At 47.0% G+C, this 25,826-nt stretch overlaps 9 protein-coding genes across 9 annotated transcripts; 4 read left to right on the plus strand and 5 right to left on the minus strand.

Annotated features, from left to right (window-relative positions):
* Positions 1 to 2,250: 2,250 nt before the first annotated feature.
* ColSpa_05200 (uncharacterized protein) lies at positions 2,251 to 2,678 on the minus strand (the record flags this gene model as incomplete). Its single annotated transcript, XM_049271412.1, has 2 exons — positions 2,251 to 2,368; positions 2,458 to 2,678. 2 exons carry the CDS (start codon positions 2,676 to 2,678, stop codon positions 2,251 to 2,253), a joined length of 339 nt encoding a protein of 112 aa, XP_049127369.1.
* A 3,505-nt stretch (positions 2,679 to 6,183) lies between these two features.
* On the plus strand, positions 6,184 to 7,376 carry ColSpa_05201 (endo-1,4-beta-xylanase; the record flags this gene model as incomplete). Its single annotated transcript, XM_049271413.1, has 4 exons — positions 6,184 to 6,672; positions 6,704 to 6,968; positions 7,021 to 7,223; positions 7,278 to 7,376. The coding sequence occupies 4 exons, from the start codon at positions 6,184 to 6,186 to the stop codon at positions 7,374 to 7,376; spliced, it is 1,056 nt and encodes a 351-aa protein (XP_049127370.1).
* Positions 7,377 to 7,413: 37 nt separating this feature from the next.
* On the minus strand, positions 7,414 to 8,536 carry ColSpa_05202 (acyl-CoA desaturase; the record flags this gene model as incomplete). The annotated part of the gene is made up of 4 exons (XM_049271414.1): positions 7,414 to 7,856; positions 7,897 to 8,221; positions 8,335 to 8,375; positions 8,425 to 8,536. The coding sequence occupies 4 exons, from the start codon at positions 8,534 to 8,536 to the stop codon at positions 7,414 to 7,416; spliced, it is 921 nt and encodes a 306-aa protein (XP_049127371.1).
* A 2,334-nt stretch (positions 8,537 to 10,870) lies between these two features.
* On the plus strand, positions 10,871 to 12,226 carry ColSpa_05203 (uncharacterized protein; the record flags this gene model as incomplete). The annotated part of the gene is made up of 1 exon (XM_049271415.1): positions 10,871 to 12,226. The coding sequence occupies one exon, from the start codon at positions 10,871 to 10,873 to the stop codon at positions 12,224 to 12,226; it is 1,356 nt and encodes a 451-aa protein (XP_049127372.1).
* Positions 12,227 to 12,959: 733 nt separating this feature from the next.
* ColSpa_05204 (putative amidase) lies at positions 12,960 to 14,642 on the minus strand (the record flags this gene model as incomplete). The annotated part of the gene is made up of 1 exon (XM_049271416.1): positions 12,960 to 14,642. One exon carries the CDS (start codon positions 14,640 to 14,642, stop codon positions 12,960 to 12,962), a length of 1,683 nt encoding a protein of 560 aa, XP_049127373.1.
* An 856-nt stretch (positions 14,643 to 15,498) lies between these two features.
* On the plus strand, positions 15,499 to 18,165 carry ColSpa_05205 (protein fluG; the record flags this gene model as incomplete). The annotated part of the gene is made up of 2 exons (XM_049271417.1): positions 15,499 to 16,626; positions 16,681 to 18,165. 2 exons carry the CDS (start codon positions 15,499 to 15,501, stop codon positions 18,163 to 18,165), a joined length of 2,613 nt encoding a protein of 870 aa, XP_049127374.1.
* Positions 18,166 to 19,948: 1,783 nt separating this feature from the next.
* ColSpa_05206 (putative amidohydrolase YtcJ) lies at positions 19,949 to 21,475 on the plus strand (the record flags this gene model as incomplete). The annotated part of the gene is made up of 1 exon (XM_049271418.1): positions 19,949 to 21,475. One exon carries the CDS (start codon positions 19,949 to 19,951, stop codon positions 21,473 to 21,475), a length of 1,527 nt encoding a protein of 508 aa, XP_049127375.1.
* A 212-nt stretch (positions 21,476 to 21,687) lies between these two features.
* ColSpa_05207 (isonitrile hydratase) lies at positions 21,688 to 22,488 on the minus strand (the record flags this gene model as incomplete). The annotated part of the gene is made up of 2 exons (XM_049271419.1): positions 21,688 to 22,346; positions 22,458 to 22,488. The coding sequence occupies 2 exons, from the start codon at positions 22,486 to 22,488 to the stop codon at positions 21,688 to 21,690; spliced, it is 690 nt and encodes a 229-aa protein (XP_049127376.1).
* Positions 22,489 to 23,046: 558 nt separating this feature from the next.
* ColSpa_05208 (putative aldehyde dehydrogenase-like protein) lies at positions 23,047 to 24,755 on the minus strand (the record flags this gene model as incomplete). Its single annotated transcript, XM_049271420.1, has 4 exons — positions 23,047 to 24,025; positions 24,085 to 24,277; positions 24,360 to 24,559; positions 24,628 to 24,755. The coding sequence occupies 4 exons, from the start codon at positions 24,753 to 24,755 to the stop codon at positions 23,047 to 23,049; spliced, it is 1,500 nt and encodes a 499-aa protein (XP_049127377.1).
* Positions 24,756 to 25,826: the final 1,071 nt, after the last annotated feature.

The following is a 25,826-nucleotide window of genomic DNA, read 5'->3' on the forward strand; positions in this document are numbered from 1 at the left end:
TCCATGCCCGTTCCCTGTAAGTTGATAACGGCGGTAATTAAGAGCACTATATCAGAAATGCAGTTCTTTGCCAAGGAACCAGCGCAGAAGCTCGGAATTGGCTCCACCGAAAGTAACTTTACTATTCATAGCAAGTAAGTTTTAAATACCGAGTATCGCCTGAGGGGGTTGCCAATTCTTCAACGACACTCTCATTTTCATACACCCAGTTATCTTTTAGAGCCTGATCGATGACTGCGTTATAAGTGCGGTAACGGCCGTACCGTAGTAAAAAATACCTCAGGTTGAAATTAAGTAGAGTTTCCTGTATTATTAAGGCTTAAATTAGGTAATATATTGCCATTATCCCTGTGGAGGTTATTATCCTCACCGCTTTCCCCTTTCTCTAAGCTAAATAAGCTTTATTTCCCCTCACTTCCATCTATATCATCATTTCTCATTAGATTACTACAAATAATTACTACAATTACCTATACCTCTATAATGAGTAACTAGCAAAACAAAGAAGGGCTTTCTATTAATACAGAGGGCTCTATTGTTGTTCAACCAATTACCCCAGCCTCTACTGCCAACAAACAAAAGGACCCACCACGTCGGTCAGGAAGAAAGCCAGTAAAGAAGCAATGGCTTAACGAAGAGGTTACTCAAGACGTTACTGAAGTCTACAATAAAGATGACAACAAAGAACATAACGAAGTTGACAACAAATCCTCAAGCAGTATATCGCCTTTTCCTGAAGATTCATCTAGTCAACAAATACCAACACGCTCTCATACTGTTTAGACTTCAGAGCTTACCCATCGCTTTATGGAGAAGCTTCTCAATCTATACCACAACAAAAACCTCAACACCAACAAAGCTACTACAAAAAAGCCAGTCTTTAAAGATCTTACAGCACAAATCAATATTGAGGGCTGGTTTACTAGTCCTATAACTAGTAAGCAGATAAAAAACAAGTATGATGGTAAGAAAAAGAGGTTTTCTATCTAGACGTCTATTACCTATAAGTCAAGTAATACGTTTGATGAAGACAGTGGAAAGGTCTCTTGTAGTAATAAGGCAAGAGAGAACTTCTTAATTACCTACCCAAAGCACAAGTGGGTTTTTGAAAAAGGGTTAGGACCGCCAGATCTATATGAAGAGATATAGGGTACAAACACTAAGAAGGGCGGCGCTATATCATCAGTTAATAAGGTTATATATGGCCAGGAGACTGACTCTGAGGCAGATGAGAATGAGAAAGACGACAGAAACGATGACAATAACTTGGGAGATATACAGGAAAATCAGTCTCTTCATACACCATCACAGTCGTCTACATCATTTCTCAGTACTCCTACATTTTCACAAAACCAGCAATCCAACAGACAATTCCGGCAACAGTATATCCCTATTAGTAACAACAAGTCACCAAAAAAGAGACTTACTACTGCTAAGGCTAACGCCTATATTGGTAAATCAATACAAGAACTTAGGAACAAATACTCTAGTAGTAAAAAGAAGGTACTAGAGTTAAAGCTACAGGAGAAAGAAAAAGAAAAAAGGCAACCATCACAAGAAGAAGCTGAGGTTAATAAGGCAATAGAAGACCTTGCAAGGTTTAAAAAAGATCTTAATCATGACGTTTATTTAGTTGTTTCAAACCGATTAATAACAAAAGAGAAGAAACTAGTAGTTTCAAGAGCAAGGTATTAGAATTTACTACCAAGCAATAAGTTAAAGAAGACGTATTATATAGAGGTTTATAAGCAGGAAGTTAGGCACTAGTAGTAGGATCTTTCTATTTGTAGTAATCCTTTATAATAATCCCTAGTACTAGCCTACTTATAGAAATGTCTCTTAAGTAGCATTCTCATTTCCTCCTGTAGTATCTCCCTCAACTATCGGACTGCGGTTCTCTTCCTGAAGCCTTGTCGGACTGCGGTTCTCTTCCTGAAGCCTTTCGCGGCGCTGCTTAAGTGCAAGCTTTTGTGCAGCAGTTAGGCCAGTTTTTCCTTTTCCTTTACCTAAACCAGAACTAGAACCAGATGGCTCTTGTCTAAGAGACCAAAAGGACTTTGGAGAAGGTTGATAATAGTACCAGTCTTTGCCCATTAGCTCTGCAGCAAGAAGAATAGACTTAACACAGTCTATATCCTTCTTCATAATAGTAACTCTCTTAGCATAGATAGCAGCTAACTAGATAGCTAGAAAGATATAGGTTAATTATTATAGTAATCAATTATAGTAATTACATACCTTCAAACATAGCTATAAGATGAGTCTCAGCAGCCTCCTGGAGTATAAGAATAGCTGCCTTCTGAAAGCAAAGGTCATCTTGTTAAGAAACATCGTATATAATCTCTTTGCAAAAACGTTAAAAGGGTACCTTTGCCATCAGAAGGTCAGTTAACTTCTAATACTTACGGATTTCGCAAAGAACAACAGCTAGAAGTAAATTAGCATTATAGCAATCACTTATAGTAATCAAACAAGTACTTACTACCAGCCTTCCAGTGTCTTTTCTTTAGAGGAGTAGCTACAACCTTCTTAGGCGTTTTTTTGGTAGCCTTCTTAGCCAGGGGTTTCTTCACTAGGGCTTTAGCAACAAGGGACTTTTTAGCGCTATTCTTCTTCACAAGAGGCTTTTTAGCACCCTTTTTTGAAGGGCACTTGCAGAAAGCTTGGGCTACTAGCATTACAATAGGTCTAAATAATTAGTAATTTTTAAGAAAAATAGAATAAAAAAAGAAATAACTTACAGAAGTTATTATTATTATTATTATTATTATTAAAGAAAAAAAAGTAAAGTTAAAAAAAAAGAAAAAGAGAAAATAGGTAAAAGAATATAAGTAAGGCAAGTGTAATTGACAGTTAAAAAAGGTACAAAAAATAAAGTAATTCACAATTATCCCACTTATTATTTTCAACCTATTTTCACCTTTTCTTTTTTTTCAACTTTACTTTTTCTTCTTTAACAATAACAACAACAACTCTAAAAAAAAATCAATTTAAAAATAAAAAACTAATTATTTTATTTATTCTAAAAGTATTCTAACTTTTATTTAGTTTCTTACCCACCATTGAGGATGTCTTCCTCTCAGCCTTCACAAGGTCTGTTTATATCTATCTATTTGTAGTAATCAATTGTAGTAACCTAACTAATATTTCTCTAGGCCGCCCACTAGGCTCTAGTACTAGCATAAAGCGGAAGGCCAATGACAGCTACTCTGAGAATACGCACACCAAAAAAGCTCGCGAGCACATTAAGGAAATAACAGAGGAAATAAAAGAGCTTAAGAAGGCTAAAAAGTCCTTCACTGCCCAGAAAAATCGCAAGCTAACTACTCTCAAGAAGTCCCAGCCATATATCAATAGTACAGCTTCAGTCAAGGCCAATATAGAGGCCAAGGTAATTAATAACATTACCACTATAGCATAAGTAACCTTCCTTTTATCTATTTTATACTTATTTTTAACCTTAAAAATAGGCAAACAAAGGGCAACTATCCAGGAATTATTGCTGCACAACTTGGTCTTCATTAGGCCCCTTCTGGGAGCCAAGCCCCTGTCTAGGTTAATAATAATAATCAAGTTATCCAGAATGACGACGACAACAATAACTAGGAGGAGATTCCTTTTCTTGGCCTGGAAGAGCAAATGGAAGAAAAGCTAGCTGATCTTGAAGATTACCATAACTTTAAGGTTAGTTCTTCTTCTATCAAAAGCATCAACATCCAGCAAAAGATACAAGCACTTATTACTAAACGTGAGGAGGTAAGTAATTACTACAAAAAATTACTACAAATCGCTAATAAAACTAGGATCTTATCCGCCAAGAGTACCACTATATAACCAACTACTAGCATACAGCTCTTGACCAGCTTTTTGCTAAGGTCTATTACCTGAAGGTTCAACCTTCTATCTACCTTAAAGTTACTTCTAAAGCAAGCTTTCTTCAGCCTAGTCAAAGTCTGCCAGCTGCTACAGATATCTTCACAAAAGAGGAATCTCTTCTCTGGTTAGTCCTGACTAAGCATTGGAAGGTCTCTACCTCTAGAGACCATAAACTCTTGAAAATTATCTCCTATTTCCACCAAAAAAAGAAGTAAATAAAATTAAAATTTAATAACTAATAGACTTTACTAATTAATTATTTTTTAGGCAATTTGCTCTCCAACACCGCCCTGCTATAGGTCAGCAGAGTAGAGGTTTCCTCTATACTGTTCAACGTCGCCGCTCAACTTGGGACTTTAAGCCAACTATTAAGCAGTTAATTAAAGAGGTAAGCTGATTACTACAACTAATTACTACAAATTACTAATATAAATATAGGTTCAAGGCTCTCTTACTCTATCCTCTCAAGAGAAGATTCTTCCTAGTCCTACAAAGATGTAGAATAGAGTTACTCTTAACTCAGAGGCAACTATAGGATTTAGTTGCTTAATGATAAAGGCTTTTAAGCCTCTATAGGAGGTTTTACCGCTTTATCTCCAGCTTCAGCTACCTATTAAGGTATACCCAACCTCTTAGAAGAAGGTTTCTGGTATAGCTCATAAGGCTATACAAGCTTACAACTTTGATTTCGTTAGAGAGATAGCAGAGGATATCTGAAGGGAAGAAGTATGAATTATAGTAATCAGTTATAGTAATTCCTACTTCTCTTGCGCCTACCACTATTCCCACATTGCTTTAGCTATCTTCTCACGAATTTGTCCCATACTTTAACCTAAACACCACCTATCAGCCCTTTCACCAACTTTATTTACATTAAGCCAGTTTTCTATATCACTATTATACCCCTTATCCTCAGTATAGTAAAGTAAAAAGTTATATAGGCCTATTACTACATAAATAATTTGCACTTATATATTCAAGCTATACTCTAGGGCTGAAGAGGCAATTATCTTCCACTTCCGTTTTAGGCAACCAAATACCTACTCAACAATCATTCAAAGACGACTATGCCAAAGATTATATAACTCTTAAGCTATTTCTAGTGGTTTGTTTATATCCCTAAAATCTTGTAAATGGTAACGGGTTTTTAAATAGGGAATAATAATACCATTCCAGACACCAAACCCTACATCCCCTAAGAAATACCAGCCTTCAAGGACTTTAAACCCTTTAATATTTACAAAATTAATCAAACTAGCATCATGGATTAACCCTTCAGCTCCAACAAATACAAATGAAAAGCCACCATCAAAACGAACAGCAACAAAGACATTTTAAGAAACTATTCCCTTCCAACTACACCACTTCCCCTAAGTAGTAGTAGGAATATGTGCACTAACAAGCGTACCATCAACTACTCCAATACAACCAGTAAAGTATTTACCTAGTTTTTTATTACCCTCAATTTCTCCTAAGACTTCAGCTTCTCCACAAGGAATAACATATGCCTTATGAAGCTTTACAAGGTGTAGTAAAACTTCATTCCAGACTAGAGATACAGTTAATTGACTAATACGAAAAAAGTAAACAACAGCCCATTAGCCAAGATTACTACCACAGGATAAAATAAATAAACAAATAAGTACTTTTTGCTCAATAAGGAGGTTTCGAGATAGCTGTAGAAGTGTATTGTTTATAAGCCATCTTAATAATACTCAAAATTGCCGTTTACCAAGGCAAAAGAGGTATAGAAAACGGTGGTTTGAACCAGAGAGAAGCTTCCAACATATTCAGTGTACAGTTATAGTACTACTATTATTAATAACCTCTCTCTCATCCTTATTTTTACTAGCTTAATATCCTACTACAATAGCACTAGATATAGCTACTGTAATAAGATAGTTGAATTTCATAATAAATTATTTGTAGTAATCAATTGTAGTAATAGGTAATAAGGAGGCAGTTTTCAAAGTGCAGTAACAACTGCGGTAACGTTAACGTAAGTTTTGAATGCGGTAAGAATTTGTATAAGAAAATGGGGAATGACTGATAATTTATACCACACAAAGTCTCTTTTTGCTGAGGTACGTGGCAAATGTGTAATAACGTAAGGTTCTACAATCTAGAACTGTAATCATGATGTACCCTCCTGTTTTAGGCCTAGTGCGACACAATTTGAGTTCAGAGGGTACTTGTGGCTAGTGTTATTGCACATTTGAAATTCTTATTGCACATTTCAGTTCTTACCGCAGTCATCGATCACGCCCTTAGTTGTTTTTTTCGTTTTTAGAGTCACTCCTTAAAGTCATGAAAGTTTTTCTGGCAATTGTTCTCGCGCCGCTGGCCGCTCTTGCCACGCCATTGGGCATCGCGCCCTCAAGTTATCATCAATCGCGTTCAAATGGCCTTGTGGAACGTCAGTCACCCATCAGCATCGACGAGCTCTTCAAGAAAAGGGGTAAACTCTATTTCGGGGTCTCCGCCGACAATGGAATCATGCAACAAGGGAAGACAGAAGCCATCATCAAAGCAAACTTTGGACAGGTTACGCCGGAGTACTCAATGAAATGGGATGCGACTGAGCCTAGCCGAGGCAATTTCTCTTGGGGAAATTCTGACTTTCTTGTCAACTGGGCGCAAACGAATAACAAGTCTATCCACGGACACACGCTGCTGTGGCACACGGCGTTGCCAACGTGGGTGTCGAACATCAGGGACGAGAAAGTCCTTTCTAATGTTCTCCAGACTCATATTCGAACAGTTGTTGGACGATACAGGGGCAAAATCAGGGCTTGGGTGAGTCTCCACTCTTAGTGAATCTTACAAGAACTTTACTAACAAGATGGTGCCGCAAAAGGATGTAGTCAATGAGATTTTCAACGATAACGGCACACTCCGGAACAACACTTTCTTGAATGTTATGGGCGAGGCGTACGTCGGCGTTGCCTTCCGCGCGGCTCGGGCTGCCGATCCAGCTGCTAAGCTGTACATAAACGACTACAACTTGGACAACAAAGGATGGGGAAAGGTTTCTGCATTGGTCAACAAGGTCAACCAATGGGTCGGGCAGGGCATTCCAATCGACGGCATAGGTATGTGATGTGTTGTGTAAAAGAAACCGATCTGTTTGCTAAAATTCCAAAGGTTCTCAGAGCCATCTTGCTCCAAATATGTCGAGCAACATCGAAGGTGCGCTTCAGTCGCTCGCGACTGCTCATGTTTCCGAAATTGCCATTACCGAGCTGGACATTGACAACGCCCCGCCTGCCGATTATGCAGCTGTTGTGGGCGCATGCCTCAATGTGCCTAAATGTGTTGGTATCACTACCTGGGGAGTAAGCGATAAGGTATGGAAAAAAGACCAACCTTTATAATGTATGGTGTTCGCTGACATTCGGTAGCAATCTTGGAAGAGTGCTGCGAGACCTCTTCTGTTTGATGACAGTTACAACCCAAAGCCAGCGTACAATGCCATAGTGAGAATGCTTCAGCGCCAGTAGAAATCCGTGCGGTTACTTTTGTCAGTTAGATAACCTCCTACAAGCAATTTTCTCCTATAACTCCTAGATGCGGCAAACTTGCGTGCAAAGCGCTGCAATCGCCCCAGTCAATAACTGATAATTGCTCGAGGGGAAGATCCCATTCCGTCTTAAATCCGGCAATATCGAGCTGTTTCTGGCTCATTTGAACCGGTCCCTTTTCGATCTTGTTGGCGCCGAATGCCTGAGATTGGAGGCAAGGCCTCCATACCCATATCATCCATTTACTAGGGTCGTGTTGATACCAATCAAAAGCGTTGTGATAATTAGAAGGGAACTCGTGGTGGAAGTTATGGTAGCCCTTGCCAAGAGTAATGAGTGCTGTGACAACATGGGCGGCGAGGCAATCTGCGATCGTCGAAAGACTGGTCATCAAGCCAATGCGCAACTGAATTAATGCAAAAGGTTCCCTGTTGAACAAAAGAGCATCGAAAGACGCCACTGCGAATGAAGCCGCCCATAAATTCTCCCCAGCCGATACCACAGACCATGATTGGGAAAAGAATGGCCATGACGACGAGGCACTTCAGGTAGTGGATATGGTGCCTCATGAGAACCGGGTCCTCGTTCAGGTCGCTGATATCGGTACGGCCAGTGCACTTCGGGCCTTGCTTCATGATCATCCAAACAAGATGGCTGTAGAGAAAGCTTTTTTGGAAAGAGTGAGTATCCTTGACTGTGCCGGTGCAACGGTGATGGGCCCGATATTTACGAGACCAACGGTATATGGAGCCCTCTACAGCACCAGTAACCACAGCAGCCAGATAGACTCTGAGATGAAAGCCGGCCTTATAAGAACAGTGAGGCTAGAGAAGATGATAGCATGTATTTTAGAATTAGCTAGCTGTCTTTGAGAAATGATATGGTAAGATTGTATTCATGTTTCAGAGCCTCATTTGGGATTCATCCCCACACTCACTGTGATGCTGGGCACAAAGTAGTAGATAATAGCGAACGCGGCTGTACAGCATCGAAGAGAAACCCAATAGGGACATATATGTCAGATCACCGAGGGGGATGATCAGAACCAAAAGGGCGTTGAGCCATTTAGTATGCTGATACCAGTTTTCCCGACTGATGGGCTGGGTGCTGATGTATGATTTGTTGTTGAAAACAAACATCTTTTTTTGAAACGCGTAAGGACATATTCGGTAACCAAGACGTTTGGCTTCTCTATGAGTGAGACATAAATGCTAAATGTCACCTCTTTGGGCGAAGTCTTGCTTTGAAGTAGTTGTGGAACAGGTGACCACGTTGAAGGGAAATGCTCTTCCAGCTAGGAATCCAAGTATAAAGATCACTCAAGGGTATTACCTTCATAATCGGAAGAATATATGCGAGCACTTGATACTAGCAGCTAAGTGGAGCAAAACTGTGTGATATAACTTAGCTCTTTGACTGGGTCAAGCGCTGTTAAGTCGACTTAGCTGCCATAGCGAAGTTGTGGCTTTCCTTCTACGGCACCTTAGAAAATGGGATACACAAGGCCTCTTCACTCTGCGTTTCATTCGCTGACTTACTGTTGATGGCTTTGTCGAATATACCTAGATATCAGGTGCAGATCATCTTTTCAAGCATTCATAAGTCAAGAGAGGTCCAAGATGAACGAACGGAGTTCTTTAATTACATGATGCGCCTCCGGAAAGTTGCCATTCTCACTCTGTCCTAACCAGCGCTGATACAAGGATGCTGAGATTTTTTGCTGAGGCGAAGAAGACGTTTGGCATGGGGAGGTTGTGACCACGAACCGATTGCACGCGGTAATCTGTTGGCGTTGTGATTAATAATTGTGGTTACCTGTCAAGTCTTGGGCGCTGTTTGCAGACCCAGTAACGAGAGTCATCTCTCCCAAATGTTTAACTCTTCCAGCCGTTAACTCTTTCCGGGTATAGGTTTAGGTTAATTTAGGAAGCAGATTAATTGATATATAAAGATGTTGCGATTGACGCAACACTGTTGAGACTCCTATGGACACCGACATCACGATATTAATAGTCCCGCTTCTCACCTGTCTGCCGGATGATCCTCGGACGTGCGGACCATAGTCCGGCCACTGGAGCTTACGCAATCCCTTTTTTCTGGTTCGGAGCGGGATTTGCGGAGATAGCGTGAGATGTTGGTTGGATGCTCGCGATCTTGGCATAGTCGGGCGATCAAGCTGGAAAACAAGTACAGGTGAGGCGCAGAAAGAAGGAGATGGTTTTGTCCGTCGTCGCCGTGTGGCTTAGCGTGCTTACCGATTCATGCATGGGTCGGGGTCTAGTGCAATCAATTTGGGAATCCTGCTGCATTCCAAGCGCCAGACCTTCACGGAGTAGACCAGTTAGACGGGACCGAATGGGCACTTCGCTACCCGAGCCCAACTGCAGACGCACGCGTCATCATAGCAACCCTATACTGATCAGCGAGACTCGCATATTCCAGTATTGTATTTTGCGGTGTGCTACCCTCGAAGGGCACGCCTTAGCTATCGTCTTGGGCATCTAAGCGTTCTCTTATCGCGTGCATCCCGAACTTCTTGCACAAATGATTCTCAAGCTCGCGCGACTGGGCAAGCCCGCCTGATTAGAAATACGCTTGTGCGTTAAGAATACCACGAGACCTGTAAGGGTGACAGCTGTCTGTGCACTACTGGCTGATTTTGAATGTGTGGTTTAGGTAATTAGCCCGAAGCTGGTACAAGTTGGGATGACACCCCCAGCTTTGTTGATCTTCAAGATGCGAACCACACCGAAAGCGGTAACGGTGGGGAGACATTGGATTTTTGGTACAGGCACAGAGGGGTTCGGCTGATGAATGGAGGAACGGACCGGACGAACATGCCGGAGAGACGGCGGACAAAGGAAAGTCGTCCGCCAGCACGGCGAACATAAGCGCCGATTTGCCGTGTGGTACTGGGTTCGTATTACATTAGATGCTAGGGGACCTTCCTACGCCCCGGCGCATCGGAAGACTTTTCGACCACACCAAACCCAGCCAACCCACTTGCATCGCGGATTCTTCCATGTTAAGGGGCCACGAGGCGCATTCGGCCCTCGCAATTCGGACTTACCCCCGACATGGGCTCTAAAATGTGAGAAGAATCTCGGAGGTAATCGTGCCTGGAAGAGTCGCACTGTTGGACGATGACGAGTAATGCACCCGAAGGATACCCGAGCCTGGTGGAAATCTCGTTCCTAACCGCCGGTTTCCGCGTTCTTGAACCAATGGATCCTCCTTTATCTAGGTCCCGCTCAATGCAAAAGAGCAACGTGGGACCTTCAATTTAAATGATCATCGTTCAAGTCACCCCATCAGTTCGCCCTCCTTCGCATATTATTAGCTTCCCCCCCTTTTAGTCCAAGTCTGAAGGAAAGTAATCATCCTTCAGACTTCCGTCGTAGAGTCCCAGCTCAACAACCTCAACCGCTTTTCAACGCTTGCAAATCGATACCTTTCCAACAGCACAAATAACGATGCCGGGCTCGGGCTCCCCAGCACGTACGCCCCTTTCAAAATGGGACGGTGGCCAGCGCAAAGCCCTTTTCATACCACTCGTCGTTGCTTCGATAATGATCCTCGTCTTGGTTCTGGCTAACATGTCATATCTCTTCGGTGCAACCTTTGAACAAGGAAAGCGCACTCATGCCCTCAAGATTCTCGCCGTAGACCTTGATGGAGGTGCTATTGGTTCGGCAATCGCAGGTGCATCTAAGAGTCTGCAAGCAGCAAACTTCCCTACGATTGAGTTCGGTTCGGCTTCAGAATATTCAACACCAGCGGCGGTGAAGAACGCTGTCTGTAAGGGAGACTACTGGGGAGCGATCTACGTCCACGAAGGCGCATCGCAGAAGCTCACCAGCGCCATTAGCGGAACCTCGAACATTGCCTACGATGCCGCCGACTCCGTCACCTACACATACAACCAGGCTCGATACCCTGCGATCGCCGACTCCGTGCTCGCAAGCAATATGCAAAAGGTCGTGGCCGCATCGAGAGGTTTCTACTATCAATCACCTAATGGCACGTCCGCCCTCCAGTCCTTGAACACAACCAACCCGGCCGCCGTCACCGCATATCTAAACCCAATTTCGTCCACCCCCGATCTCATTGGCGTCCAGACGCAAGCCAGCCGCGTCTTTTTCAACACAGTCAACGTCATCGTTCCAACTTTGGCCCAGTTCTTCTACATCCTGGCGCTGAACGGCACTGGCATGAGCTCCGGTCTCCTGGCCAAGGCGAGAGTCCGTGACGTCTGGCTGCTTCGTTTTGGCATCGGCAAAATCTACGGGTTTCTCACTGCTGTTACAGTGACTGGTTATCTCTGGGCATTCAGGGAAAACTGGCCTGTTGGCGGCTTGCAGTTCGGCAAGACGTTGCTAGTGTATTGGCTCTACATGGACGTGCAGTGGCAGGTGTTGGAATCCCTGATCGGATCATTCTTGCCCATGGCAGCTGTTCCATTCTTCTTTTTAACCTGGATGCTCACCAATGTGGCAAGCTGCGTCTTCCCTTTCGAAATTATGGCCGGTTTCTACAGGATCGGCTATGCTCTACCGGCGCGCGAGATCTACTCCCTTTTGGTGCAGGCATGGACTGGCTGCGCTGACGAGACGCGTATCGCATTGCCTGTGCTCTTCTCCTGGTGGCTTGTGGGTCATGTAGGAGCAGTCTTCTCTATCCGAAAACGATGTGCCGATGCTGAGAAGATGGTTGCCGCTGTCGCCAAGGCTCCGGCGGTACCAAACGACACAGTCTCCATGCCTTCCTCTTCGAGCAGTACAGAAATGACTCTGCGTTCAGACGAAGAGGAGGCTAGAAACGAGAAATGAGGACATGAATCACTGGTTTTCTGAGTGGGAGGGCGATGTAAAGGATAGCATTGAGCGACGGACGTTTGACCCTACAATTTGTTGATACCCTGTATAATTGGGATTTTATGACTTACTCTACGTCTTCTCGCGAGGACGCGTAGAGAGATAACCGAGCTCTCGAAATTGTTTTGGCTGGCTTGTTACGCCACATTAATGAAGTTGGGATAGACAAACTCAACTTAGACAGGCAAGATGTTTTAACGAAGCAACATTTGCTACTCAGTACAACAACACTGATTCAACTCTTCTTACCCGCAGCCCATCAATTCAACTCGGTAGTGAAACTTGCAAGTGATCGAAACGTCTTTTTCAGTTTGTGGATTCGCTAACCTACTTTGTCCACGAGAGGAGTGGGCTGGCAAGCGTGACCTTAAACTATGTGATGTGTAAATTTTAAGGGCAGTGATCATAAGACGTAACTCGCCAATATCAAGTGTCTCAATGTCTCACTCTTAGCCCCCAGATAGCTTTACATCCCGTGTCATATCCATGCTACATCCGTGCGAAGCTGAGTCTTGATTTATCTACCGATTTACGAGCACATGCCACAACTACCCCTGTTCCAACAGCTACGTTTGTCATTTAGTTTTCATGAGAAATAACAGTTAAAGAGAAAAATGTTGACTTTGCATGACAAATATGAAAAATCTATCTATTTGCAGAATATTAAAGTCTGCGTCATCATGATTCTTCACTGAAGTCCTAAAGGAACTTCCATCGCTCGTAAGGCCGCGAAGAGGTCATTGTCATGGTACTTTCGCGCCACTATCTGGATGCCTATTGGGGCACCCTCGAAATCGCCTTCGGCCCACAACTTCCTGACCAGCTTGTCTCGATCACTCAGTGGCACCGCATCAGCAGTAGCGTAGCTCTCAGTCCCTCTTCTCAGAGCCTTGATCGGTGTGGGGACGACGATGCCTGGGTAGTCGACATAGTTCCACAAAGCAGTGTAATTCCAGAAAAAGCCGGTCTCATGCACGCATGCAGGACCAACATAAGCAGGACAAATGACTACGTCAACGTCTAGCTTGTTCCAGTGAGCTGCGAAATCGCATCTGAAGTTGTCTCGAGCGACTCGTTGGCGCAGAACGCCCGCTGCATCCAGATCTTGCCCAATTGTTTCGGCGTCTTTGATGATGGATTTGGTGAGTGGGAGCATGGGTTCCCCAGTCGTTGCCAAAGCTTCCTTGGCTTGTTTGCCTCCGTCGGGGAAGAATGCCAATTGAATGTTACGAAGCGCCTCTTCGGCGCGGTACGGCGCAACATTTTTGACTTCAAAGGTTGAGAAGTTGCTCAATCTATCGCGGGCCCAGTTGAGAGCCCTAGTCACCGGCGGCTGAGGTACAATGACCCCATCGTTCATCATGAAGCCGACTTTTAGTGGTGCTTTCGTTCGTTGTATGTTCAGACCTCTCCAAGGGATCGGAATAAGGCGCGGGTCCTCCAGATGCGGTTCAGCTGCCTTCAAAACGGACACAAAAAAGTCCATGTCTCTCAAAGAAACACCAAGAGGTCCAGTCGATCCGAGAATGTTGAGCTCGGCGGAAAACCCGCCAGGTCCGGCAAAATTCTTCATCGGGAGTGTATACGATGTAGGTTTGAAGCCGTAGAGGCCGCAAAAGCTTGCCGGTGCCCTGATACTACCGCCAATGTCTGTGCCGATGCTGAGAACAGAGCCACGCAGGGCCAGGAGCGCAGCTGCACCTCCGGTTGACCCGCCAGCTGTTAGGTTGAGGTTGAACGGGTTGAGTACACGGCCATAGAGGGAGACGGTCTCCAAGTGCATGACACCTTGAGGCTGAGCCGTCTTGCAGTAGAATACTGCACCAGCTTTGCGCAAAATAGCTATCATTTGGCTGTCTGTGTCATCTCTGTGGCGAGTGACCAGAAAGCCCAAAGACGAATAATGGCCAGCTATAGGGATCATCTCCTTGACGCTGATCGGTACGCCGTGCAAGGGGCCGACCGTCTGCCCTGTCTTCGCAAAATGTTCGTCAAGGACCTTGGCCTGGTCAATGGCTTCGTCCATGAACCATTCCGTCAGACAACATGTGAGTTGGTGGGCAATGATGGCTCTCTTAGCGAATGCTGTAGCAACCGCAACAGCAGTGAATCTCTTCTCTGCAATAGCGGCAGCTAAACCGAAGGCGTCGAACTTTTCCGTGATGTCGATTTCATCTTCAGATAGGATGCCTGATTCTCGCGGGACATGGATGACATTCTGAGGCGGCGGGTCAATAATTGATGAAATGTGGTATTCTTGCGGCACCTTGGCTGAAAACTCCTCGATGAGCGTTCGGCGTGTGGCCTCGAACTCCGGAGTACCTAAGGGAGATGGTACCAGCTTAATAACAGGCAAGGATTCTGATGACATTTTGAGAAAGTTGGGGAAGATAAAGAAAGGAAGCGATAATCTAATACCACTGGATTGAAGGAAGAGGGCCCTTGGGGACTAAATAGAAAATCTCTTGGAAGTCTGAACGCTCTTCTTACAGCCATCACTTCTACCAAGATACAAATCGCATGATCCACACTTCCAAAACTACTGACTACGGGGATTGCTTCCGCCAGTCCACTTTGCGTAGATGATTTCTCATTCAGACGAATTTTGTTTATCGCTCGCTTTGCAATGCAGTCGAAGAATTGAGTGACGGGTTAACTCCGTGGAACTGTAATAAAAAACCCCGTCTGATTTCATCTGTCATGGCCAGGGCAAGTGGAGCTGAACACTGGAATCATCCTGTTGGACAGATATTCATCAACGCCACGGCAGAAAGTGTGGTGCACATCGAAAGACTGATTGATTTCGGTCATGCTCAAAATTTCATTTGACAAAAAATTGGGGCCAATGAACCCAAACGGACATCCGATTATTACGCATGCTTAGGAATCACGAGCTACAGTCAACTCCGCGGCCCCGAATCCTGTGCCCAATCACACCTCGCTTATCAAAAATGAACGGCATTGTCAATTCAGAAACCAAAACATTGACTCTCTTAGTCGCCAATCGGCGCGGCACGACAGGAAGCGACAATGTCTCACGTCATTCGCTCCTCAATCACCTACCCCTCTCTCCCTCCCGAAAAGGTGCATCATCACACCTACGCAACCAAACCTCCAGGCTAGAGACCAAATGCCACGGGGCTCGCCCATCTACTTGTGGTTGAAAGGCTATCAGGAACCTCTCAACCTTAGCTGCTTTTGCCCTCTGGTGGTCTTTCTCCGCGAAGATGGATCCTGCAAAGCTGACCGGCCAGGCACTCCTTAGCCACACTATCCAAACAACGCGCATCATCGATAACCATGCTCATCCTTTACTGGATCTCGACGCCATTGGGCGTTATCCACTTCTTTCTATCACCACTGAGGCCCACGGAGATGCGATACACGCCTCATTGACCAGCTTAGCTCATTTGCGAGCTGTAAAGCAGCTGGCCAAGGTGCTCGGGTGTGAGCCTAGTTGGGAGGCCGTTGTCAACGCCATTGAGGCGAAGCGGATTGAAGACTACGACTCTTGGGTCGCTGAATGTCTGAATGGCATTGAATCTGTTCTTGTCGATGATGGGCTGGATGGAGAGGATGCGGTCTATCCCTACTCATACTTCAGCGACGTCACACGAAGCCCGGCTAAGAGAATTGTCCGCATCGAAAAGATCGCCGCTGAAATCATTAACGATCACCTGCCGAAGGATGAGTCAGCGGCAAGAAACGCTAAAGATGCTGGTACTGCATTCGAAAAGGCACTGAAGGTGTTTGATCACAGGATCGCGGAAGCCATCGCCGACCCGGAGGTCGTTGGCTTCAAGTCTGTCATCTGCTACAGAACTGGACTTGCAATTCCCAGGCGTCCGGATGCCGGCGCTGCTAGAAAAGCCTTCGAAGCGATTCACACGAATCACACACAAGGAACCGATAAGGCATTCACACGTGTCAACCACCAAGGGTTGAACGAGTATTTAGTTCACAGACTTGCATGCCTTATCAGGAACGCCACGGGTACCGGCAAGAAACCAATTCAATTCCATACTGGTCTGGGTGACAACGACATTACTCTCACCTCTGCATCCCCATCTCATCTTCAGGAGTTCATCCGTCAATATCCTACAGTACCTATCGTCCTGCTTCACGCCAGCTATCCCTTTGTGAGAGAGGCCGGTTACCTGGCCTGCGTTTATTCTAACGTTTACGCCGACATCGGAGAAATTTTTCCTTTCCTGAGTCGAGACGGTCAGGAAACTGCTCTGAGGCAGATTCTTGAGTTGTGTCCCTGGTCAAAGATTCTTTGGAGCACTGACGGGCATTGGTTCCCAGAAACTTACCTCCTCGCCATACTCCAAGTCAGAGAAGTTTTGGAAAAGGTATGTACCATTCCCTCTGCATCATGCATTTGTCCACTGGCTGATTTGCCCCAGGTTCTGTGCGAGTATGCTCGTAAAGGACATATGACTTGGCGAGAAGGCACTCAACTTGTGAAAGATATTCTCTTCAATAACTCGAATCATGTTTACCACTTGGGGTTTGAGTTTAGCTTTGATGAGTCAATCATCAATCCAAGAAGGCTGTCCGGACGAAGTGACCTCGACATCCTCGAGGCTTTCTTAGACGGAAAGCAGCCGCCACAGTACCTTCGTGTCTATTGGAACGATATGACGGCCACATCACGAGCTCGTGCTGTACCGATGCGGAAGGTTCTCTCCGTCTTGAACGAAGATGGAGACTTCTCGCTCGGCATTACCAAGGCCAGTCTTGGTCTCCTGCAGAATGATCGTGTTGTCCCAGGAGCATCTGGCACAGGAGAATACCGACTTCATCCAGACTTCACCTCACTGCAAGAAGGACCGAGAGACGGTCATATCAGCGTCTTCGGTGATTTCAGAGAGCAAGATGGATCTTCGGTGTCATTTTGTCCGCGATCTTTGCTTCAGCGAGTAGTTGAAGTTGCTGCTCGACATGGGTTGACCTTCCACATCGGATTCGAAATCGAACTGGTTCTTCTCGAGCGCGTGGGCAACTCCTTTGAGAAGTATAGAACTCTCAGCAACGACGGGCATGCTTGGTCAACTTCCCGCATGATGGATCACCCAGTTTTCATCAAGGTCATTGAGAGGGCCGTTGCTGAATTGGATGCGAAAGGCATCTACATCGAACAGGTACATCCCGAGAGCGCAGCTGGCCAATTCGAGGTCATTCTCCCGCACGCCCCGCCGCTGGAAGCAATAGACACCCTTTTGTACGTCCGCGAGGTTATCTCTAGCATCGCCACTGCCGAGGGATACAGAATGACTCTCCATCCCAAACCGTTCCCGACATCTTGCGGCACGGCAGCTCATGTACACATGTCAATCACCTCGGCCGGCGGCTCGAAGCCTGAGACGTACGGTCCATTCTATGCCGGTATATTGAAGCATCTTCGAGCCATCAACGCCCTCACTTACAGTAACCCGGCCAGTTATGAGAGGGTTCAAGACGGGGCCTGGGCTGGCGGTCGGTGGGTTACTTGGGGCACACAGAACCGGGAGACACCCCTACGCAAGATCGAAGACAGCCATTGGGAGATCAAGTGCATGGATGGCCTTGCCAATCCTTACCTAGCGATAGCTGCTCTTCTCGGCGCGGGCACCCACGGATTTGGACAAAGGGAGAAGCTGTCCTGGGGCGACTGCGAAGTTGACCCTGCATCGTTGACGCCTAACGACAGAAAGGAATTGGGTGTAGAGCAGATGCTCCCATCAGGACTGCCCGAAGCCCTCAAAGCTTTGCGGACGGACGACGTCATGAATGAGGTGCTAGGGGAAGACTTGGTCGAGAGATACATCACGGTCAAGGAAGAAGAGATGAAAAATCTAGAGGCCATCAGCAGTGACGATCGACGACAATGGATAATGGAAAGATACTAAAGACTAAGAGTCTTAGCTCCTTGTCTTACACTGGAGGGTATCTACATATGGAAATGTATGTCTCAGGCTCCAGGCGATGCAAAAGATTGGACTGTGCCATACAGTACGTGGTCTATATAATGCTAGTCCATGAAAATTTGAGACACTCATCGATCTTTGCCACGTCATCGAGAGGCACATTCTTGAAGTCGTTGAATCAAATAGTATCGTATAGCACAACACCCAATTAGGCAGGATATCCGCATGGATGATACACCACGTCTTAATATCCTCACACTTTTGCCTTCGACGACTTTCTTGGCCTTTGACTCCGCAATAACAACCTCGAAGCGTTTTACCGTCAGCCCGTATCTCAGGTCTGCTAGCTCCCTATGATAGTGGCTAAACAGTGTGTCAACGGGCTTTGCGGGCTGTTTCAGTGCGTTTGGCTGTTGGCAAGCGCTGAACTATTCGATGCAATGTTACGATACAGGACGTTGTCTCTCTGACGCAGAGATTAGTGCCATTTGTGACCCGGTGATTCTAATTGTATTTCCAGAAACCTCTAAATTACAACTCCAAGTGCTATGCATTACTATTCGGTGCTAATAGTACCAGACCACACCTCTGATTTTTTTCGCCTACAAGCCCATATGGCTAGAGCTGTTTTAAGCAAAGCACTGTTATGCCCTCAATGAGCGAGATAGGTAGCGTGAGTACTATATGTGGCTATCTCTCAGGTTTCTTCATAACAACTTTGTCTGTTGCCGATCCTTTGGATAAGCAAACAGTATGCTCAACGAACGGCATGGACCAAAGATGTATTGTCCGTGGTTATCTTCCTAACTACAAGACTTGGCTTTCGTACATGAGATGTTATTTGATCTCGTACGTCCTTGAGTCAGCTCGGCATGAGCATACTTTGATCCCCTCGTTAGGATAACCGAAGGCCGATTTTACAGTTTGTGCCCTCTTCCATCATGCGTGTCCTTGAGTCGTGCATATCGTACGGTCGGGTGATGTCGTTATTCCAGCACCCAGCGTCATTTAACGCGCGATGGGATACTTGCTTCCAATGTTCCTGCTACCACCGGGTACTACTTCAGATGCAATAGTTCAAGACATTTGGAGTTGAAATAAAACCTCACCTAAGTGCTCAAGAGCGTATTGGCGTTTTGTTCTCATCAGAAGGGTTTCAGAGACGAAGGGGAGGCAGGAAAACACCGATGGGGGAAGTTAGGAAGATCCGGTGTTCGCACTAGCAATACGACCAAGTTGGCCCCAGCGCATAGCAAATTGGGAAGGAAGGTCGAAGAGAGTGCGGGTCCACTTTTAACCATTCAAGGACCTCGACGGAGCTGGCTCAACTGGGATGGGAGGTCGTGTCGAAGACTAGGCGGCGACAAGTCAGCTCTGTATGTACTAGCGACTTCTATTACGAGCACTGGGATGTGAGGGGTTCCACAAAGGCTCACACACTCAGGTACAAATGAGGCACAGCACCAATACCGATTTGTTGTTCCCAACTGCCTGGCTAATCATGCTCTTTTGACCCAAAAAGCGACCTCAAAGGGGGTTGGTTGTTGTCCTAATACATCAATTGCTTGTTGATAACACGCCCCAGCTTTTGCATAATACCCAGAAAGCTAACGTTGTGTAACAGGTCAATACTCAAAGTTTCAACATTTTGATTGAGTACTGGGTTATAATGGCCCCAATTTCTTTTTTCCGGAATGGAAAGTTCTTGGCTGCAGCTGGGACCGGCTTCAATGCTGAACCGAGCTTCGCTAACAGTATGTTGGTAATGGATGGGAAGATTGCCGCCATTGGGCAAGAGAGCAAAGTAAAGCCCAAAGATCTGGATGACTTCGAAGTTCATGATCTGCATCAATGTATCATCCTCCCGGGTTTCGTCGATGGACACATGCACCTCTTGCTCCTAGGCCAATCTCTGCGCAAGTTGGATCTAGTCCATTGCAAAACGCTGGAAGATATACGGTCAGCTATCAGGTCTTATGCAGAGGCAAATCCTGAGTTGCCCACTATTCTCTGCAAAGGCTGGATGCACTCTATGACGCCCGATGGAGTGACAGCAGCTTTGCTGGACGACATTGACCCGCGGCCTATCTTCGTCGACGCCAGTTCCCTGCATTCATGTTGGTGCAACTCGGCAGCTTTGGAAAAGCTTGGGGTTGCCGATATGCCCAACCCAGCAGGCGGTCGTATCTATCGCGACGCCAATGGAAAGCCCTCGGGTGTCTTGGATGAAGGCGCGATGATGTCCATCGTCTGGCCATATCAGGCATGCTCATATCCCAAGGAAGAGCGTATCAAGGCAATACACACGGCTATTGAGGAGTACAACGCTGCAGGCTACACGGGAGTCGTGGAGATGGCCATGGACGAAGAAGCATGGGATGCCCTTGTCACTCTTCGAGAAAGGCGGCCAGATCTTTCATTGCGCGTGGCTGCACATTGGCTGATAAAGCCGAACACGGATTTTGAGGCTAATTCGGCGCAGGTCCGAAGAGCCATTGAGTTGAGCCGGAAGTACAACGCTAGCACAACCCCGGATCTTCGGATCGTCGGGATCAAGGTCATTTGCGATGGCATTATCGACGCCTGCACTGCATTCCTTTCTCATCCATACGCACCCGGAGGCAGTCCACCGCCGATCTGGGAGCCTAGATACTTGGAACCTGTCGTCAAAAAAGCAGACGCTGGTGGGCTTCAAGTTGCACTCCATGCGATTGGGGACGCTGCAATCAAAATGGCCATCGACGCCATTGAAAACAACACCACTCCGGGACGACGGCACCGTATCGAGCACCTGGAGCTCGCAGCACCTGAAGACGCAAAACGACTTGGAAAGTTGGGGCTCACGGCATCTATTCAGCCCTTGCATGCCGACCCGGCCATTCTTACAGAATGGCCTCGGTTGTTGGGAGAAGAGCGTTGCCAGAGAGCCTTTGCCTATCGCGAGTTCGCTGACTCTGGGGCCCTGATGGCGATTGGTAGTGATAGTCCAACTTCACCTTGGGCGCCGTTGCGTAACCTGTACGTTGCGGCTACGAGACGCTCGGCACGCGATCCTGCTTACAAGAGTACCGTCAACGAAGGTTTTCGGCTGGGTCTCTGCGAGTCTGTCACGGCTGCAACTTATGGTGCAGCTTGCAGTGTGTTCGCAGAAGGACGAGTAGGAAGCCTGGATGTAGGGAAGCTCGCAGACTTCATTGTTGTGGACATGCAGTGGGGTGCAGATAATCTCTTGGAGGCAAACGTGAAAGAGACCTGGTTTGATGGCCGGAAAGTCTGGGAAAGCCTAAAGTGAGCAAGAAAATCACAAAGACACTTGCAAAATCTACATAAGTCACTACCAACATATCACGCCAGATACTCGAGCCTGCGCGTGTGAGATAAAATGATATCTTCATGTCGATTTGACTTCTAACTTTCCGAAACATTCATTCAGCCTATAGCTAATCTGACAGCTTGACTTTGAGAACATCTAGCAAGAAACGCTTCGAAACCCAATCCTTTCGACTACTTCTTCGAATCCCAAAGGTCGGCAAAGGGATCCCAGCTGGGATCTTCAACCGGTGTGTACTCCATTCTGTCAGCGATGTTCTTGGCAACATCTTTCCCATAGACGGCTCCGATCCATGCAAACGTCAAGTCAATGCCGGCACTAATACCCGAGGATGTCCAAACGTGCCCATCCTGCACCCACCGCGCCTTGTGAATCCAGTCCACCTCGGGCCGCAGCGCAATCGTCTCCTCCCACGACAGCTTGTTCGTGGTCGCTCGCCTCCCATCTAGAACTCCAGCCCGTGCCGCGACACCGGATCCAGTGCAGACGGTGAGCAGGTACTGTAGCGAGTCGAACCTTTCCCTGATAAAGTTGATGGCGGTACTGATGCCTGGGTACCTCGTGCCTTGTCCGCCAGGGACGATGAGGACGTCGAGAGGCGGGGCTGTTTGGAAGGTATGGGTTGGCACGATGCGCTGGCCGAAGTCGGAGGTAGTGGTCGCGGGCTTGTGTGTGGTGTTTTGCTTGGTTGACACCGGGTCTAGGGTTTCTGCAATAGTGTACAGGTTCATATTGTAGGACCTAGCTAGCAGGTTCAAAGCATCCAGCGGCCCAAAGACGTCAAGTGCTTGGAATGCCGGGAAAACCACCACACCGAAATTGAGAAGCTTTCCTGGAACACTGTCAGAGGATATCCCTGGCCTTGCGATCAATAGTGGTGTGTGCCATCAAAAGCGTGGCTTCCTATCATCATCATCATCATCATCATCATCATGGCACTCACCGCCTGCGACACGCTCATCCTTCTGAGCCATTGATGAGCTTTGGCTGAATCTCCTAACGTAGTAAAATGAAGTTGACAATAACGCAGTGGGTCTTTTATAAGTACTGATATTGTGATGAGGCGGCTTCTGCTGCTGAACATACTTAGTGACGATGGGTGCTTGTCACGATATTGACGATGAGGGGCAATGCTTGCGCCCCGCGACTCGGTTACAGCTGGTCTTATCTCTTATGAGAGGTGCGTGCGGAAAACCGATGAGCGCGCTCGGAGATCGTTGACATTGTTACGTAAGGTCAGCAAGGAGAGAGATTGCGGGGTTTAATTAATAATTGAGCGAAGAGACGGGGAAGTCTCCGGGATCAGGCGTATGGCGCTTGATATCGCGTCATCTTGCCATGTAGATTGGTTTTCTGAAGGTGTGTTTTCATATCGGCGGCCATATCAACGACAATCCAAAAGAAAGAAAGCCACTTTGAAAAGTGATGCTTGATCCCGGGCCTTCCAGCGTTACTCCCCATTGGAGCAACAATCAGCTGCTGGTCGTATTCTCAATCAGCACCCATTGTCACTGACTCTTGCAACAGCCCCATCATAGTCTGTTGCGCACATTTACGTGGACCGCCTTAATCTGGCTATACGCTTCGAGACCTGCCTCACCAAGCTCTCGTCCGATGCCGCTCTGCTTTACGCCACCAAAAGGAACTCTGGGATCGCAGTCCTGGCTACTGTTTACCCACACCATGCCTGACTCGATCTCGGAAGCAACGCGATGTGCCTTCTCCAGGTTCGTTGTGAAGACGGCCGCACCCAAACCATACACGCTGTCGTTGGCGATCCTAATCGCCTCGGCCTCCTCGCCAAACTTCTGGATAACGACAACGGGCCCAAAAATCTCTTCGCACCAGATCCTCATGTCGCTCTCGACGTCAGTGAAGACAGTCGGGGAGACATAGTACCCCTTGCTCAGATGCTCCGGTCTTTCGCCTCCCGTCCTGATCGTTGCACCCTCGTCAAGGCCGATTTGAATGTAGGATAGGATGCGCTCGTATTGCTGCTTCGAGACCTGCGGCCCTTGGTAGGTCTCGGGGTCCCATTGGTTGCCTACCTTGCTTGTCTTATGGACTTCTTCAACAAATTGGCTGACGAACGTCTCATAAATGTCCTGTTGGACAAGAATCCGTGACGTGGCTGTGCAGATTTGGCCCTGATTGGACATGATGCCCACATGCGACCACTTGACAGCCTGTTCGAGGTCCGCGTCGTTGAAAACCAACAGAGGCGACTTTCCACCCGTCTCGAGGGTAATGTTTTTCAATGTCGCCGACGCCATCTCCATGATGTTCGTTGCGGTGCTCGTTGACCCCGTGAAAGCGACCTTGTCCACTAAGGGGTCCTGGACAAGGGCGGCACCGGCATCCTTGCCCAGACCGTTGATGAAATTCACAACACCTGGAGGAAAGCCAGCCTCCCTGAAGAGACGGCCTAAAACGAGGATACTCAATGGGGTCTGCTCAGCCGCCTTGAGGACTACTGTGTTTCCGCAGGCTAGAGCTGGGCCAAGTTTCCACCTGTGGTGGCGCACGTATCAGTTGAACGATACCTCGTGCGAAGCTCGGGCTAGACTTACGTTGCCATGGAGAGAGGGTAGTTCCACGGGATGATCTGACCCACGACGCCAACGGGTTGCCGAATAATGTAGGCAAGCTTGTTTGGCAGTGCGATGGTCTGGCCGAAGATCTTATCGCACCAACCGCTGTAATAGCGGATAACGCCAATTGCCTCAACCAGGTCGTTCGTAAACGCCTCAGTATAAGTCTTGCCTGGGTCGGGATGCGATCAACAATGATGACGTATACAATCGCACCAATCGACTGCCTCCTCATAGATGTCTCGTCTACTCACCATTGTCCCAGGCGTCAATACTTGCAAGTAACTCTCTATTCGATTCCATCAGGTCGGCGAGGCGAGCCATGAGGATGCCCCTGTCTGAAGCCGGGAGGCCTTTCCACGCAGGGTTCTTCAATGCTGCCGCTGCCGCCTTCACTGCCTTGTCGACATCATTTGCGTTGGCTGCGTACACTGATACGATTTCTTCTTCGGTACTGGAGAACATTCTTGTTTAGCATAATGCGTCAATCGGAGGCAAAAGTTGCCAGGATATTGGACCTACGCTGGGTCAATAGTGATAATGGTTTGTCCCGTGGATGAGGGCACAAATTCGTTGTTGATGAAGAGGCCAGTTGGCTGAGTCCACTTCTGCCCATTGGGCGCGGTGAGCTCGACGGTGAGATCTCCCATTCCGGCTTCAGCGTATGAATCCGAATAAGAATCGATGGACTTGCGCTTTGCGACGTTGAAGCTCAGAAGCTCTAGACCTGGACGAGACGGTTGGGGGACGCTGGAATCTGTGACACGTGTTGGACAAGGAGGATATGACTCCCTCTGTGATAAGGAGCTGACGCCTAACGAGAAGCGACTGAAAACGCAAACTCGTGGGAAGAGCCTTATCGTACATTCCCCACGTCTGATAAACCCTTGTGAGTTCGGACTCGAGACGAGGAACCTCATCCCACTTGTGGTGCAATGTCCTTGTGCAGTATGCTTCTGTATCGGCCTAGCCTGCCAGGGTGCTGAAGCTATCCCTCCCCCGCAGTGGGGTGAGAGCTGAGATGGCACAGAGTCTCCGTCAACAAGCTGTCGGCTGGCCTTCCAGGGGGATTGTAACAGATGTAGCCCGTCTTCTTCGAGTTTGGCAAGAAGATGAGGTCCCTCTTGCCTCATTGAGCTTCGCGGTTTTGACGTTTGGCTCGCATTAAGTTGTACCACGGAAGGGTGGGCATTACAATTGGAGTTATCGCGGAGATCGCACCCTTGTTGTAGTAGTCCCTGTACATCTTAGGGGGCTTCTTGCTGCCTGCTTCCATCAAATCTCGGATAGTATGGACTTTGGGATCCCATGTCGCGCCGCGATTAGCCATGGCTGTATTTCTCTTGTAGATTTGTCGTTGCTTGTGATATGATATGGGCTCCCAAGACTGGATACGGGCTGATAGGATGGGGTGTAGGACTGGGAGAGAATTGGAAGCTTCTGAGAAGACGAAGTCATGAAACGATTCTGCAAGGGAAGGCATTGAGGCTCGCCATAAATGCATTAAAATTGAGGCCGAAAGCTTAAACCACGCTGCCACTGACTTTCCTCCCTTGATCAATTACTCCGCATCCTGGAGTCGGATCACGACGCTATTTCATCAGAAGATGCCACGACACACGTCTGCCCTGAGCTATTGAACTATTGATGCCATTGAGTCACGCATCACATATGACGGTATCTGAAGCTTCTGTTTTGGCAAGTAGCTCCTAAAATACTAA

The sequence above is a fragment of the Colletotrichum spaethianum genome (assembly GCF_022836535.1).
Source record: "Colletotrichum spaethianum MAFF 239500 DNA, contig11, whole genome shotgun sequence".
Classification (NCBI taxonomy): Eukaryota; Fungi; Ascomycota; class Sordariomycetes; order Glomerellales; family Glomerellaceae; genus Colletotrichum; species Colletotrichum spaethianum.